This window comes from Glycine max, chromosome 1, assembly GCF_000004515.6.
Source record: "Glycine max cultivar Williams 82 chromosome 1, Glycine_max_v4.0, whole genome shotgun sequence".
In the NCBI taxonomy this organism is placed as follows: Eukaryota; Viridiplantae; Streptophyta; class Magnoliopsida; order Fabales; family Fabaceae; genus Glycine; species Glycine max.
Window position 1 is genome coordinate 15,387,570 of NC_016088.4, and position 15,187 is coordinate 15,402,756.

Below are 15,187 nucleotides of genomic sequence, written 5' to 3' on the forward strand. Positions count from 1 at the left end.
TATACAAATGTCATTCGTTATTTGTGACGGACAAAAAATCACTCACAAATTGTAAAGGATTGTTGTCATCACAAACAAATAGCGACAAGTGATCAATTCGTCACAACTTTTGTTTCTCTATTTGTGATGGATGTAGTATCCCTCTCAGATTGTGAAGAACTATTTTTGCCCCATAATTCATTTCAAACACCTGCTCCTCCCTTATTAGTGGCAGAGATAGTATCTTGTGATGAATTTATTCCCTCACAAATAAAGTTGTAAGCATTTTTTTAATTTTGATTCATCTACCCTAACCCCCCACTAGACAAATCCTGTGTGTATAATGTGACAATAAGTAATCATTTTTCTATGCAAGTACATAGATAATAAGAATTAATTAAAATCAAATATAATAAATAAACAAGTTGCATAGAATTAAAAGTTTTGCATGACATCTCATAATTAATTATAATTAATTTCTAGTAGTGGATTTATTAACAACATTCAATGTTTTGTTGAACATTAAAAGTCTCAAAATACCTTGAAAGTCTCATAATTTATAACATAAGTAGAATATATAATAAATTTGAAGACATTCATATTAACATCATTCATCATCTTGTCGATCACCTATAGGAGGTTGTGGATCACATTGAACTGGTTGAAATGTTTGACCAAGAGAAAAACTCTCCATAAATCGAGTCATTTGCTCACGAAACAAACAGGACTCTTCTTGTGATGCAAGAAACACCTCTTTCATGTTCTTATTTTCTTTTGTCAAATTGGAAAGTTGAGATTTCATTTTCTCGTATACATGTGATGAGAAACCATCAAACAATATGGATGAGGAAGGTTTGTATTTTCCAATCTCTGAACCTAGACCAAATACCCGTCCTTTTCTGTCCATACCTCCAACATCATAAAAGACATTGTCATTAGACTTGACAACTAGACACATCATCCTCAAATATCTCGTGTGAGTCTCTCTCTGAAATGCATTTTTCATACTCATTCTAAAAACAATAAAGTTTAAATGAAACTAGCAAATCATGTATAATAAATGCAAATGATATCATTATGCCAAGTCACCAAAATCTCATACTTGAATCAACCCATCATAATTCAAATATATATACTCAATATATACAAATCTCAAAATAGGGTCAAAAGAAGAAAAATAGAACATATTTACATCATATAGAAAAGACATTTGCATGGACATGTTAACAAATGTTGAACATTTTAGCATTCAACATTTGAAGATGTGTATCATGTAGATTCAATAAGGAATTAAATTACAGAGAAACCACAACTAGACTGTAGACTAGCACGCTAAGAATGGTCCTTTTTTAGAACATAATTTTGTTGTAAACTAGGGGCTGTGAAATTCACATTTTAAAAAAACGGAACCTGATTTATAATTGGTTTTTCATTTATAATAATCATGTGATTTCAAACTTGTTGTGCAGATTAGGCACAACTTAACATCAAATCTCATGCCTAGAATAATCTTAAGTTAAATAATGTCAATATATCAATAAAATGGTCCATAACTAGCCAAGAGATGCTCTAAGTTCACTAAAAAAATGAACTAATGTCCTGGCTAAACCAAAGCAAGAAACAAGGATGAGCAGTGTGCAGTATCCACTTATGGGTTTTTTGAACACCCATTGTAAATTATAATGTTCTTCCTAAGAAATATAAAAGTAAATATAATTATTACTTACTAGTCTCTTAAAATGCTCAGATGTAGGAATTGATCCTCTTGTATCTAGTGAACCATCATCAGAGGAATCCCTATTGTTGGCATTAGTTTTTGCTTTATCTTGCCAATTTAGGTCACTCCATTTTTGTTCTAATTGTTGATGCATTAATGGTAAAATCCAACTCCCTACATCAACACCAAGTCGTACCCTATACATTGCATTTGAGTACCCTTCAGAAGCTTTATGATCAAATCTTTTTTTAATTTATGCATTATGCTCAGGCAGCCACTTATACATGTGAAAACAACTCCCAACATCAACACCACATCAAATTTCCCTTTAATTATCTTTATAATTTCACATGTGGAATAAATCGGAGGATCAAACCTGTTAAAACAAATTTGAACAAGTTATAACTCTTAACACACATGTTAGTATTGAACATAAGGAAAAAGTTATAAAATTGGGTGTTTTGAGGACCTGGACGAATCCATCTACATCCATCAGGGTCTACACTTCAAATCTGCGGTGGTGGATCAACATGTGATGATGCTACATGTGGACTGTCAGCAGATGCAACATCTACTTGGGCATGTGATGGGAGTTGTGTGCTTGTTGTGGAAAAATTCATGGGCTGTCCAGTAGGATATGTGGGCTGAGATAGAGGATTAGATGTAGACAGGTTAATTTGGGGAGCCGTAGGTGTTTGGGATATGGAAGGATGTGTGGCCTGAAAATGAGAGCTACATGTAGATCGGTTAAGTTGGGGAGCTGCAGGTGTTTGGGATGTGGAACAATGCTCAAGTGTAGGAGGAATTGGTTGCCCAATAGGATGTGTCAGTTGAGAAGTAGAAGGTTGTGGCAAAATAGTACCTCTACCTCTCCCTCTTCCCCTACCTCTACTAATCCCTCTACCAGTACCTCTTCCTCTACCACTCATATTCTGATTATTTGCCATTTATATGCATATAAAAATAATTACCTAATGTAGATGGAAAAAAAAAAGACACAATTTTAACACTGAATAGAAATTGAAAACATCTCAATAATATATATATATATATATAGCACACATAACTAGATTAATAACAGGTACAAAAAACATTTAATAAGTGAATAACTTAGTTTGAATCTCTATCTTGATAAGCTTCATAATTGTCATCTTCCTCTTCTTGTAGACGCTCTTCTTCTATATCTTTGTCAATAAATTCCTCTTCACTACTCCACATGAATTCTATGTCTTCTTCTTCTTCCCAATCAATTGGCACTTTCTGTCCAATGCCATGAGTGTCAACAAGACTTTCTGCAAAATCCCCATTTGCAACAACTATAGGCACAATTTGATGTTCATCATCATCTTGGTATGCAACTTCAGGCTTATTATTTTCAAATGATTGAATTATACTGCATGCCTTGATTTTTACAACACCTAACCAATCTTGTTGCCCTTCTGAAAATGATGTAAAGTACACTTGCTCTGCTTGTTGAGCTAGTATAAAAGGATCATAACTATGTTATCTCCTAGATTTTTTAATTTCTTCATTGCCATAGTTATCTATCCTTGTCCCATGAGAACTAGAATCAAACCAATCACATTTAAATAAAACCAAGTTTTTGTTAGGCCAACCAGTATACTCCACTTCAACATTATCAATCAAGACCCCGTAATAATCATTTTCCATAGTATCACATTGTCCCCTTCATTTTGAGATTTTGTCACGAACTTATATCCATTGATGGCATATTTAGACCACTTATAGACATTCCTAATAGGAACCCATGCCTAACTCCTTAAAAGGACATCATCAATCGCATTTTTGGGGTCAGGACCTACATTAGACAACAATTTATTAACTCAAAAAAAAAAAAAAAACTAACATGTCAACCAGAGGATAGTCAATTTACGTAAATGTTTTAAACCAAGAAGGAAAAGTCATGGAAATTTGTGCATCCATGTCCTTTTGATTTATGTCAGGATCTAATTCCAGCAACAAATTTGAGGACATTCAACACATCAAGATAGGAATTAAACATGACTTCACATAATATAAATGCATCACATAATTATACATAGGAAATACTTACTTGTGCAGCACGCATAACTGGAACTGTCTAATAAACAAACTGCGACAGTTTCATATGTCCAATCAATCTAAAATTATCATATAAGAGGACTAAGAACAAATGTTTAGTCAACAAACTAACAAATTCATTAGGCATGTCATTTGTTTTCCCATTGCCATTAATAATTTAATTCACACCAATCATTGCACTAAAGTACTCGGTTTGGAAAAACTGAGAACAAAGTTTTCTCGATCAGAAAATTAGTAATTAGCAAAGCACTCAAAAAATAATTCCAAATAACTGCACGAGTCAAAACTGGTGCAGCACGCATAACTGGAACTGTCTAATAAACAAACTGAGACAGTTTCATATGTCCAATCAATCCAAAATTATCATATAGGAAGACTAAGAACAAATGTTTAGTCAACAAACAATTCTACTCATTAGGCATGCCATTTGTTTTCCCATTGCCATTAATAATTTAATTCACACCAATCATTGCATTAAAGTACTTAAGTACCAGAGAGCAGAGACAGTTAACATAAAAGAAGAAAAAGAGCAATTCAAGACAAACCCACTCTTCCGTAATGCACAGCCACATCTAAAAGAGCCTTTGCAGCTAATGTGTGGTAAACCATATTTACTTGACACCAAGCCTTATTTATAAGAAAATCAATATTTAAAACTGTGACATGAATATATGATGATTAGGCTTATTGGCAAGCGTTTCAATGAAAATTGAGCTCAAATCAGAAAAATAAGAGAATCAAAATTTCCCCCACAACACAGATGAATAAGAAGGGTGAAATTACTATTACTACCTTCTAAAATCATCAACAAGCAGGTCAAAACAGAACATATGGATAAACACTGCCCTTGAATACGAAGGGTGAATAACCATCTTCCTTCAATTTCAAATTGAAAAGGGAAAATGTTGTGTGAATGAAGGAGCTCTAAAGTTTATTATGGATAATGGTTAGGGTTTCAGGGAACAAGTAGTGCAGCAATTTGCAACCTCACAACTTAACATCAATTTTTTTACAGAAATTGTCTAAAAAAATTAAAAGTTCTGTAGATCTGAAAAGAATTGGAACCTGTTGTCGTTGGTCTTGAATCGTGCCCGTGTCCGATGGTGCAGTGGCAGGCAGAGGACGACGGTTGCGAGCAGTGGCCGGCAGTAGTGATTCAAAATTCCGCAGATCTTTGGGAAATTGCGAGAAGAGAACTTGAACCTGCTGTCGCTGACCTTGAATCGTGCTCTTGTGTCCGATGGTGCGGTGGCAAGCAGAGGACAGCGGTGGCGAGCAGTGGCTGGCGGCAGTGAGCAGTGGCTGGCAGAAGAGGTGCGTGGGCCCCTCTAGGTTTTGCTTTGAGTGAAAATGTAAACGTTAAATACAATTGCTGAGAGTAAAAATGTAAACGTGTAGTTTTAATTATACAAAGTAATTTTATTATTTATATTTAATTAAAAAAATATATTAGATGTTAGTGTTATCTTTTAAAATTACAATATATTCGTGTATATTTGGAAGATAATATTAGGTAATCTTCATTCTTAAAAAAATATACTGTTAAAAATATGATTATGTATTTCAAAATTTAAATAAATTAAAGAGATTTTTTAAGTTATTATTTTTTTCACATCATAATTAATTTAGAATATGACAATAAATATAGACATAATATTAAAATAGATTTAATACCCATGTGATACAAGAGTAAAATTATTTTTATATTTGTAATTTGTTTAAATTTTACATTTTTAAAATTTCATAATTTATACTATTGTAAATTTGTTAAAATATGTATATAATTTTTTATGCCAATGTTTATAGACTCTAGCATAAATAAAATATTATATTTAATATGATAATTAAAATTATTCCTAAATTCCAAATCTTCTCATAGTTTATCCTAAACTCAAATATATATGCTCGTCTTATGTGACTTTTACTTTTTTTCTTTGTTTTATGCTTAATGTTTTTTCTATAACCACTCTAATCCAATCTGTTTCATCTTGAATAGAGTCATTTGTGTCTTCTCCCTATCGATGTAAGTGGAGAACATGTCCCTCGATCTAATTTCTTTTAGCCCATTCAACAATGAGTGTGTGCACCCATATGCAGAAGATGAAGAAAAGAGGACATGCAAAAACATCATTATTTTAATGTAAAAGATCACTCCTCCCTCACACCTAAGACATGTATAGAGGTATCAAAAGGGTGATGCTAGGTGCACCAACATTATTGCTTGTGCATCCAGCATTTTTTAGTAATTTCATAATTATCCTTGCATCTTCTTCTTCCTTTTTTAAGTTGTTTTTACTGGTTTGTGGCATTTGCGTTTCGCTTTCTACCCTGTTGGTTTTTTTTGTTGAGTGAGGTGTCGCTTGGGTGGAGGTGAAAGTGTTACTGGTGGTTTCCCTGAGTGAGTTGATCCATATGTTTAATTTCAACATACAAATCAAATTGATCCGTAAGGTTTACATGGATCAACTTGATACGTATGGTTTATACGGATCAACTTGATCCGTATGGTATATAGATACGTGTTGTATGTAAATTTGTAAAAAAAGTTATTTGTTTATATGTGTATTTGATATAGGGTTTTTGGTTTTTAATATATATGGATGATGAAAATGAACAAGAATGTGGTGTGAATGAACAACATGTTGATTGTTCGGATGCGTTCAATACTTTTTAGGTAATAATCTTCATTATTATTATTAAATTGATAAAATGAATGTCCCTTTGAAGACTAAAATTGTGTGGGTTGCGTTGTAGGTGTTTGCTACCCGAGATGATGTTTTGCAGTTGGTTCAATCAGTTGCTCATGAAAGTGGATTTGTGGCGGTGATTATGAGGTTAGACACAAACACTGGTATTAGAGGAAGGACTTTATTTGTGTTAATTGGTTGTGAGAGGAGTGGTCAATATAGGTCTAGGAAGAAAGATTTTGTTAGAAGAGATACTGGGAGTGGGAAATGTGGGTGTCCCTTCAAACTTCGTGAGAAACCAATGGTTGGAGGACAAGGTTGGATGGTGAAATTGATGTGTGAGAGTCATAATCATGAATTGGCGAAGTCATTAGTTGGACATCCATACACTGGGCGATTGACTAAGGATGAAAAGACAATTATTGCTGATATGACAAAGTTAATGATCAAACCAAGAAACATTCTGCTAACATTAAAGAGCACAATGTCAACAGTTGTACAACAATCTAACAAATATACAATGCAAGAAGTGCTGTTAGAAGAGATACTGGGAGTGGGAAATGTGGGTGCAACATCTAATGAAGCTTCTTGAACGGGATCAATATATTCATTGGCATAGATTAAAGGATGAAGATGCGGTACGTGATATCTTTTGGTGTCACCCTAATGCAGTGAAGTTATGCAATGCATGTAATTTGGTGTTTTTTGATAGATAGTACCTACAAAACAAACAGGTACAGACTCCCACTACTTGACTTTGTTGGTGTGACACCAACGGGGATGACATTCTCTGCTAGTTTTGCATATCTGGAGGGTGAATGTGTTAATAATGTGGTATGAGCTTTAGAACGGTTTCGAGGTTTTTTTCTAAGACGTGATGTCCTCCCTAGAGTTATTGTGACTGACAAAGACCTAGCATTGATGAACGCAGTGAAAACTGTATTCCCTGAGTGTACAAACTTGTTGTGTGGGTTTCACATTGACAAAAATGTCAAGGCAAAATGTAAATTCCTAATTGGTCAAAAAAATGTTTGGGAGTATGTGATGGATGCCTGGGGAAGTTTGGTTGATTGTCCTTCGGAACATCAGTTCGATGATTGCCTTAAGAAGTTTGAAATTGCTTGTTCACCCTGACCAATGTTTGTTGACTATGTTAACGAAACATGGATAATCTCTCACAAGGAAAAATTTATTACAACCTAGACGAATAAGGTGATGCACTTAGGAAACACAACAAAAAATAGGTATGAAAATGTTCAAGTTTTTCTATTAGGGTTGATGGATTGATGGATTTTAATTATTGTATTTGTTTATTGTTTTTGTGTATTTCAAATGTAAGGTTGAATATGCTCATTGGGCTTTAAAAAGAGTATTACATAATAGCCTTGGAGACTTATGTAGTGTTTGGGATGCCATGAGCAATATGATCGCATTGCAACACACTGAAATTAAAGCATCCTTTGAAACAAGTACACATGTGGTTTAAAGTTACCTTATACAAGAGACTTCTTGGCATGGTTTAAAGGTATGCTTTAAATCAGATTGCTATTAAGTATGAGCGTGTACATTATGCTGGCAAGGATCCTTCTCGTTGTGGTTGCGTCATGAGAACTACGCACGGTCTTCCTTGTGCACGTAAGCTATCTAAATATGTTCTTGATAGCATCCCACTAGATTCAATCCATATGTTTTGGAGGAGACTAAGTTTTTTAGACCAAGGGTTATCTGAGCCCCAAGTGAACATAAAGAAAGAGATGGAAACCATATCTAAGCGATTTGAGGAACTTGATGTTTGTGGTAAAGTAACTCTAAAGAGTAAACTTCGGCAAATTGCATAACCTGATCAAAACTCTATGTGTCCTCCTCCAGAAAAGGTCAACACTAAAGGTGCACAAAAGATACCCATGAACAGAAACCAAAGATCAACAAAGCGTGATCCGTCTTACTGGAAGTATGTTGATGTTTTACATTCTGTGCAAAATAGTAATTCTTCAGTGAAGCGTAGTGCATCATCTTCTGACCAGCCCATTCCAAGAAGGACCATGCCAATGTTGGATCAATTTCATCCATTTATACATGATTTCATTGACAACATTGTGGATGTCAAAGCTGACAATAACTGTGGATATCGTGTGATTGCTGCTTTATTAGGTATGGGTGGAGATTCTTGGTCCTTGGTGCGCAACCATTTGCTTAAAGAACTTGGCAAATGGTCAGATGACTATATCAAGCTCTTTGGTGGCACAAACAGATTCGAGGAATTAAGGAGGTCCCTACTTGTTGATGGGTTATCCATGGTATGTAATTTATGTTTTGTTTTTTAAGAATTAACTTTAAATAAATGTGATGTGTATATTTGTTTGATTCAGGTTATTATGGATAAGTGGATGGATATAACTGAGATGGGATATGTCATTGAATCAAGGTATAATGTAATCCTTGTATTGTTGTCGCTACAACAAAGCATGACGTTCTTTCTTCTTTGAAGTCAACCACAAACAAATTCTTCTGTGCATAGCATAATATGTATCAGTCACGTCTATGGCAATCCTTTTGTTCAGGTAGATTCAAGATAGTCCTATTTTTAAATTTATGCAATCATTTGTGTTATAATAACGTAAAATTGTTTGTGCATGTACAACAGGTTTATTTAAAATATCATTGTCATTTACCACCTCTAGCATTGTTATGGTCTAGGAATTGTCATCCTCGGGCAAAGCAGTGGCCAACTCCATATATTAGTAGAATGCATCAGTACAGAAACTTGATGATGTTGAAAAGAGACTATGTTGATATAACTGAAGACTGAACATCTAGCTTCTAATGACTTTGTAATGTCCTACATTAATATATAATTGTTAGGCTGTATATTCACATAATTGTCACTAGGGTTACCTGATACATTTAACGGTTACGTAATTTAAAATAATTTGTTAACGTTAACCCTAATATTTAGAGGCATAAACATAGACTAAAAATTATAAACCAAAATAAGTTAACATTTATAAAATGTTTGGGAAAATCAAAATGTTGTCAAATACAAGAAAATATAAACATAGTCCAAATATTAAAATATAAAATGGATGACGTCTATGATCGATCCGTGTGCCATCTTCGTCGTGACCTGACATAAACATTGCCCTATGTTGTGACACCCCTAGCGATCCTTAAGCAGTCTTCCATGACTTTGTGTATTTCTATGCCTGCAATGACTATCCTTAGGTTGAGCAAATGCTCCAACCTTTCTGTGATTTCTTGACAAGTCTCCTATGACATTGAAAACAACCGATAAAGTATTACATTATTTCAAAATTAAACTAAATGACATTTAATAGAACATTAATGCAACATTATTTACCACTGCATGTCTAGGCTGCTCCACATCAGAAGGGGCATGTGCCAATGCTGTTGCTAGTGCCACTGGGACCTTAGGGATATGTGGCTTCACATATATGTCATCCTGCGTCACAAGTGGATGTCTAACCGGATCAACAGGCTGTGCCGGTGTCATGAATGGATGAGAAATCATGAAGAACCACTGCATGTAATCTGATGCACATTTTCCTGGCACACCATAAATCTGCCCCACTGCTGCAAGATAGTCAGAGAAATGCATCCACCTATCGTCAATATCTTCAAATAATAACATTGAACCCATAGTCTGTGGAGGAAGGGTCTGAACATATCCAAATTACCGCACCACCCTCTCTAGTCGGTGTCTGACGACAACGGGACCCCATCATATATGACCTGAAAAACATGAAATCAAATCAAAATCCTGCAATACACGATGGTCATCGTAAGGCATTCAACAAACATCAACAATCGTCAATTCATCTAGACATGTTGTCACTTGCAAGTTTTATTTTAAATGAAGTTTTAGTATATTTGTACATTTTATCGGTTTGGTTTTTTAAGACATTGAGTATTTTGATTATGTAAGACATGTTGTCACTTGCAAATTTTATTTTGAATGAAGTTTATTATATTTGAACATTTTATTTAATTTAATTGAAGAATTTCTTTGAAAGCGCAAAAATTAATTGAATTAAAATTATCACAAAAATTTGATAGAGGAATGGGATAACTAGAAATTTCCCCCATTTGAATATTGCAACAAATTGGAGAGGGATTAGTTAGGTCCAACGATAGATATTTTGTGAGGGATTAGAGAGAGAAATGTAACATGCGTATTGTGAGAGATTAGTGAGGCAATGCAATAGATATATTGCGAGGGGATAGTGAGGAGTAGTGAGGGAAGCTTGCGAGTGATTAGCAAGACAATGGCGAAGAATTATTGCGAGGGGTTAGCGAGTGGCATTTATGAGTAATCAGCGACTGGCAATCAAGGAATTAATAAAAGCAATTTGCGACTACCGAGCGGAAAAGTAGTGAGGGACATCTTGCGAGATATTTGTGAGAAAATTGCAAGGGACAAAGGTCACTTTCTTTCTTAGGGAATAGCAAGGGATCATTGCGACAAATTAGCAACAGAATTGGCTAGGGAACAACGAGGGATTTATGTGAGTCGCCAATTAGAAACAGATTTGAGAGGGAACGTTCCTTTATTGGAGGATTATGACTATTGGAGATTGTTCAAACTCAGTCAAAGTTTGTGCGAGTTGTGCCTTTCACATAATTGTCTTTTTTACTATTTTCTTTGTCTTTTTTCCTACTTCTGAATCTTTTCTAACTTGGGTTTCTCTTACTTCCTCATAAACAACTCATAGTTGGTGTAGCTAAATTTCTAGTGAGTCATCCGCGTACAGCTTTTAAAGTCTATTAAAAATGTTGCTTCTAAAGTTTGTACAATAATAGTTAATAAAAGATATTTTATTTTTAAAGCTATTTTTATTACTTTTAATTCATTCAACCCAAAATAAAACAACTAAACTACTTGATCAATTTAATAAAGTTTTCCTATATAATAAAATTACAACAAGTAATTTTTATTTATGAAATAATTTTGTTCATCACATAACGTATGTTTGACTAAGTTGATAGTACCGTGGTATATGCAATAAATTTGTTCCAATTAGAGTAATGTAATTTCTGTTGTTTTGGCAAAAAGAAATCAAGTTTCAACTTTCATATTTATTTACAATAAAAAATGTCTAGAAATTTCAAAATCTCACTTTGCATGATTTTATTTATTGATAGCCAAAACAGTTTTAACATGTAAAGTTTATATTAATTAAGAAATAAATTTCTATTGTTTTGACAAAAAGAAATCAAGTTTTAATGCAAATTGGGAATGTAAACTATTAATTATTTCAAATTGACGACTATGATAATAGAAGCTTCCCTCGCTCACATCAGATTCCTTTGCTTGATTGATGCTTCATTCTCTCCTCCACTCATATTCTAATAGATTGCTTTGTTAGTTTCTTTGGATTTCATCTTTCTCTCTCTTTCTTTTCACTTTTTTCTCATATCCCATAATGTCAATCCAATTGTTTTTTTTTTAGTATTAAAAAAAGACATTCAACATCAATTGAAAAAGGTTGTTAACATCGGTTTTGAACCGATATTGTATCTAACGACATTGAAATTCAACATGAATTTTAAAACTGATGTCATGTATATATTTTAACTTCAGTTATTTGCAAATTAATGTTGAAATGCTACATCCATAGTTAAATTTGATTAGATTTCCACATCAGGTAACGATTGAGAAATCTCTTATGCCTAGTGCAAACTGTCTTTCTACCATGCTTCAATTGCACATACCTTATGTTATCTTCACATATAGGGCATGTGTAATGTCCCTTAACACTATATTCACTCAAATTCTCATACGATAGGAAGTCATTAATGGTACAAATACCACTACACGCAACTTGAATATCTTCTTCAAATTCCCATCAAACACATCAACCCCTTTCTCCCACAACTTTTTCAAGTCTTCAATCAATGGACTTAGATAAACATCAATGTCATTTGCTGACTGTCTTGGACTTCAAATCATCATAGACAACATAATATATTTTCGCTTCATGCAGAGCCAAGGAGGCAGGTTATAAATCACTAGCAAAAGCGGTCACTACCAAAAGGATTCATTCCATCAGTAGTAAGTCAAATCCTAATGTTTTTTGCATCCCCCCAAAATCTGGAAAAATATGATTATTTTTTCACTGGGGAGAATTAGCTGGATGCCAAAGCAATCCATCATGTTTTCTCCCATCCCACATGCTATGTAAGATTTTTTGTGTCTTCTTCATTAGCAAACAATAGTTTAAACCTTGGAATTATTGGAAGATACCAACACACCTTTGCTAGGGTGTCTTTCTTTGTGCATTCACCATCGTTACAGTCATCATCCCTTATTTTGTACCATGATACCCCAGATCCGGGACATTTACGTAGTTATTCAAACTCATTTCTGTATAATATGCAATCATTAGGACATGCATGTATTTTCTGGTACTCCATACCCATAAGACATAATATCTTCTTTGCCTCAAAGTTATTTTTCGGCAACATGTTTTCCTTTGGAAACACCTTTCACAACACCTTAAGCAAATCAGTGAAACTTTTATCACCCCACCCATATTTTGCACCTTCAAATCCATCAAAATTAACACCGCTAACAATCATGTATACTTTTTGCTACCCAAATACAAAGGTTTCTTTGAATCACTTTCTAATGTATCATGCATAGGTGCATATGCTTGCAGAAAAGACTATTGGCCAACGTCGAGGATCATGTCCTTTAATCGATCTTCTAATTCTACATTAGCATGCTTAGTTTGGGACACCATTGGCATGTTTGTCTTTTCACCATGCCATATCCATCTTGTGTAATACCGAGCAATCCCATCGCAGATAAGATGTGTCCTTATGTTGCCCACTACATGTTGTCTTCCATTCACACATTTAACATATATCAGTTGCATTTCTTTGAGCAAATTCAAAAAACTATTCAACCCCATTGAGATACTCTTGACTAATGCGTCATGCTTTCATCGAACTTCAATCCATGTATCCTCTTCTGTGATACTCACAAATTTAAATATTCCATGCATAAAGATCTCACTTTTCTTATAAAAGTTGTGGCCATATCCCATTCAATAAGACACTTTCTTATATTGATTCATACGTATAGGTTAAGTCTCTTTTCTTAAATTTGACAAAATTTCAGCAGCATTTCGCATTGATCTCCTAGTACATGACATGAAAGCGGTGACATCAATTCTAATTCAATCAAGTATGCACTCAAAGAACAAAGTGAAATGAACTAAACAAAAATTTTATCAAATTTAAGAAAAGACACTTAACCTATTCGTATGAATCAAGTATAGAAAAATGACTCTTCCCAAACTATTCAAACAGACAATTTAAGATTCAATATAACCATTAATCAAAACTATTAGTATTAATCATTGTATTGGACCTCAAACGGGAAACTAAGGTTCACTCATAATGCATTAATCCTTAACTTGAATATAAAGAATAGTACAAAAGAGTAATACATACACTAGCATAAAAGAGAAAAACATATATACAATGAGGGAGACTTGCTAGCAAAAACAATAAGTGCAAGTGGGCAGTGCGAGATGACAAAGAAAAATAGTCTATGAAAGAGAAACATATGTTAGTGGTTATTTGAAATTATCTAGCATATTCTTCAATAAAATAGATAAAATACTATGTTCAAATATACATGTCTACTTGTGAAGAGATAGCTAGCTATCACATTTAGCTATGGTGATCAGCTTCATAAAGAGTCCTTCTAAACCCAATCAAAGCAACAACAAAGTAACAAATTTACAGAATAGATCAAGTGAAAACACTTGAAGCTTAAAATCAGTAATCAATATGATTGGATAGAACTATAGTCTTATCTAAATCACAGGGCAAACCACAACTTGCAATAAAGGCAAAGTAACTAAATAGTGACTACTATAGATAACACTAATCAATTTCCAAAGTTGCATAGCAAAATATATCCAAATTGTGTGAATTAATAATAGTGATGTATAATGAAACAATATGTTAATCATAACAACTGGCATGTGATCATTAAATTAAACTTGGGGGAAAGATATTGGCAGACATAAGTAGCATTACCAACATTTTGAGCTATGTAAAGAACTAGTGAAAGATATTGGTATAGTTGTACCTTGTGTTAGACTTTTAGCAAGCGTACCAATTGTTGTCACAGGTTACAAATTTATAAAAAGAGATCGTCTCCACAGGGACTTGAGTTACTTAATTCATTTGGATAAAGGTTATCAGTTCAATAGTTATGTACAAATTTAATCGAAATATCATGGGTGTGTTTAACTAACTAAAGATAAAATAATGGAATTTACGGAAATAACAGAAATAACGGAATTTAGTGTATCGAAAGTACGTAAAATTACAAAAAAAATAATAATGAATTTAATTAATTCAAGAAAACTTAGGATTGGATTTCATCGTTCATACCCTCAGTATCCTGATAAGATTAACATATATGAATCATTTTCTAACATTACGAATGCACACATTAAGTTACCCCGAGTCAATCCCTTGCACTCGAGAATCCTAAGAATATTTATAGAATATCGATCCCTCGCATATGAAGTAAACATTCCAGCCTTAAAATCATAATCTTGTACTATTTGCAATCAAAACATTATGCCCTATTCTTAGAAACGTAACGTAAAGAGTAAAATCATTTAGTTCAAATTCTAAGAGTACTTCTCAGTCAAACTTAAAATCCAATTTCATGAAACTA

At 33.7% G+C, this 15,187-nt stretch overlaps 1 protein-coding gene and 1 long non-coding RNA gene across 3 annotated transcripts; one reads left to right on the forward strand and one right to left on the reverse strand.

Moving 5' to 3' along the window:
• LOC100789275 (uncharacterized) lies at positions 1–5,159 on the reverse strand. Of its 2 annotated transcripts, XR_001387585.3 has the most exons (4): positions 4,844–5,159; positions 2,166–3,515; positions 1,707–2,072; positions 1–888 (listed from the first exon to the last, which is right to left on the reverse strand). It is a non-coding gene; the product is annotated as an uncharacterized lncRNA (long non-coding RNA). The 2 variants fall into 2 exon arrangements; XR_412740.4 differs by having other exon boundaries at positions 1,707–3,515.
• A 3,159-nt stretch (positions 5,160–8,318) lies between these two features.
• On the forward strand, positions 8,319–8,862 carry LOC102666232 (uncharacterized). Its single transcript, XM_006573972.1, has 2 exons — positions 8,319–8,734; positions 8,835–8,862. Exons 1-2 carry the CDS (start codon positions 8,319–8,321, stop codon positions 8,860–8,862), a joined length of 444 nt encoding a protein of 147 aa, XP_006574035.1.
• Positions 8,863–15,187: the final 6,325 nt, after the last annotated feature.

What these genes read in the sequence shown, in the direction of transcription:
- LOC102666232 (XM_006573972.1), top strand. Translation starts at nt 8,319, where the DNA reads ATGTGTCCTCCTCCAGAAAAGGTCAACACTAAAGGTGCACAAAAGATA. An exon ending in AGATTCGAGGAATTAAGGAG is followed by an intron (nt 8,735 to 8,834) that starts GTCCCTACTTGT and finishes TGTTTGATTCAG; the next exon opens with GTTATTATGGATAAGTGGAT.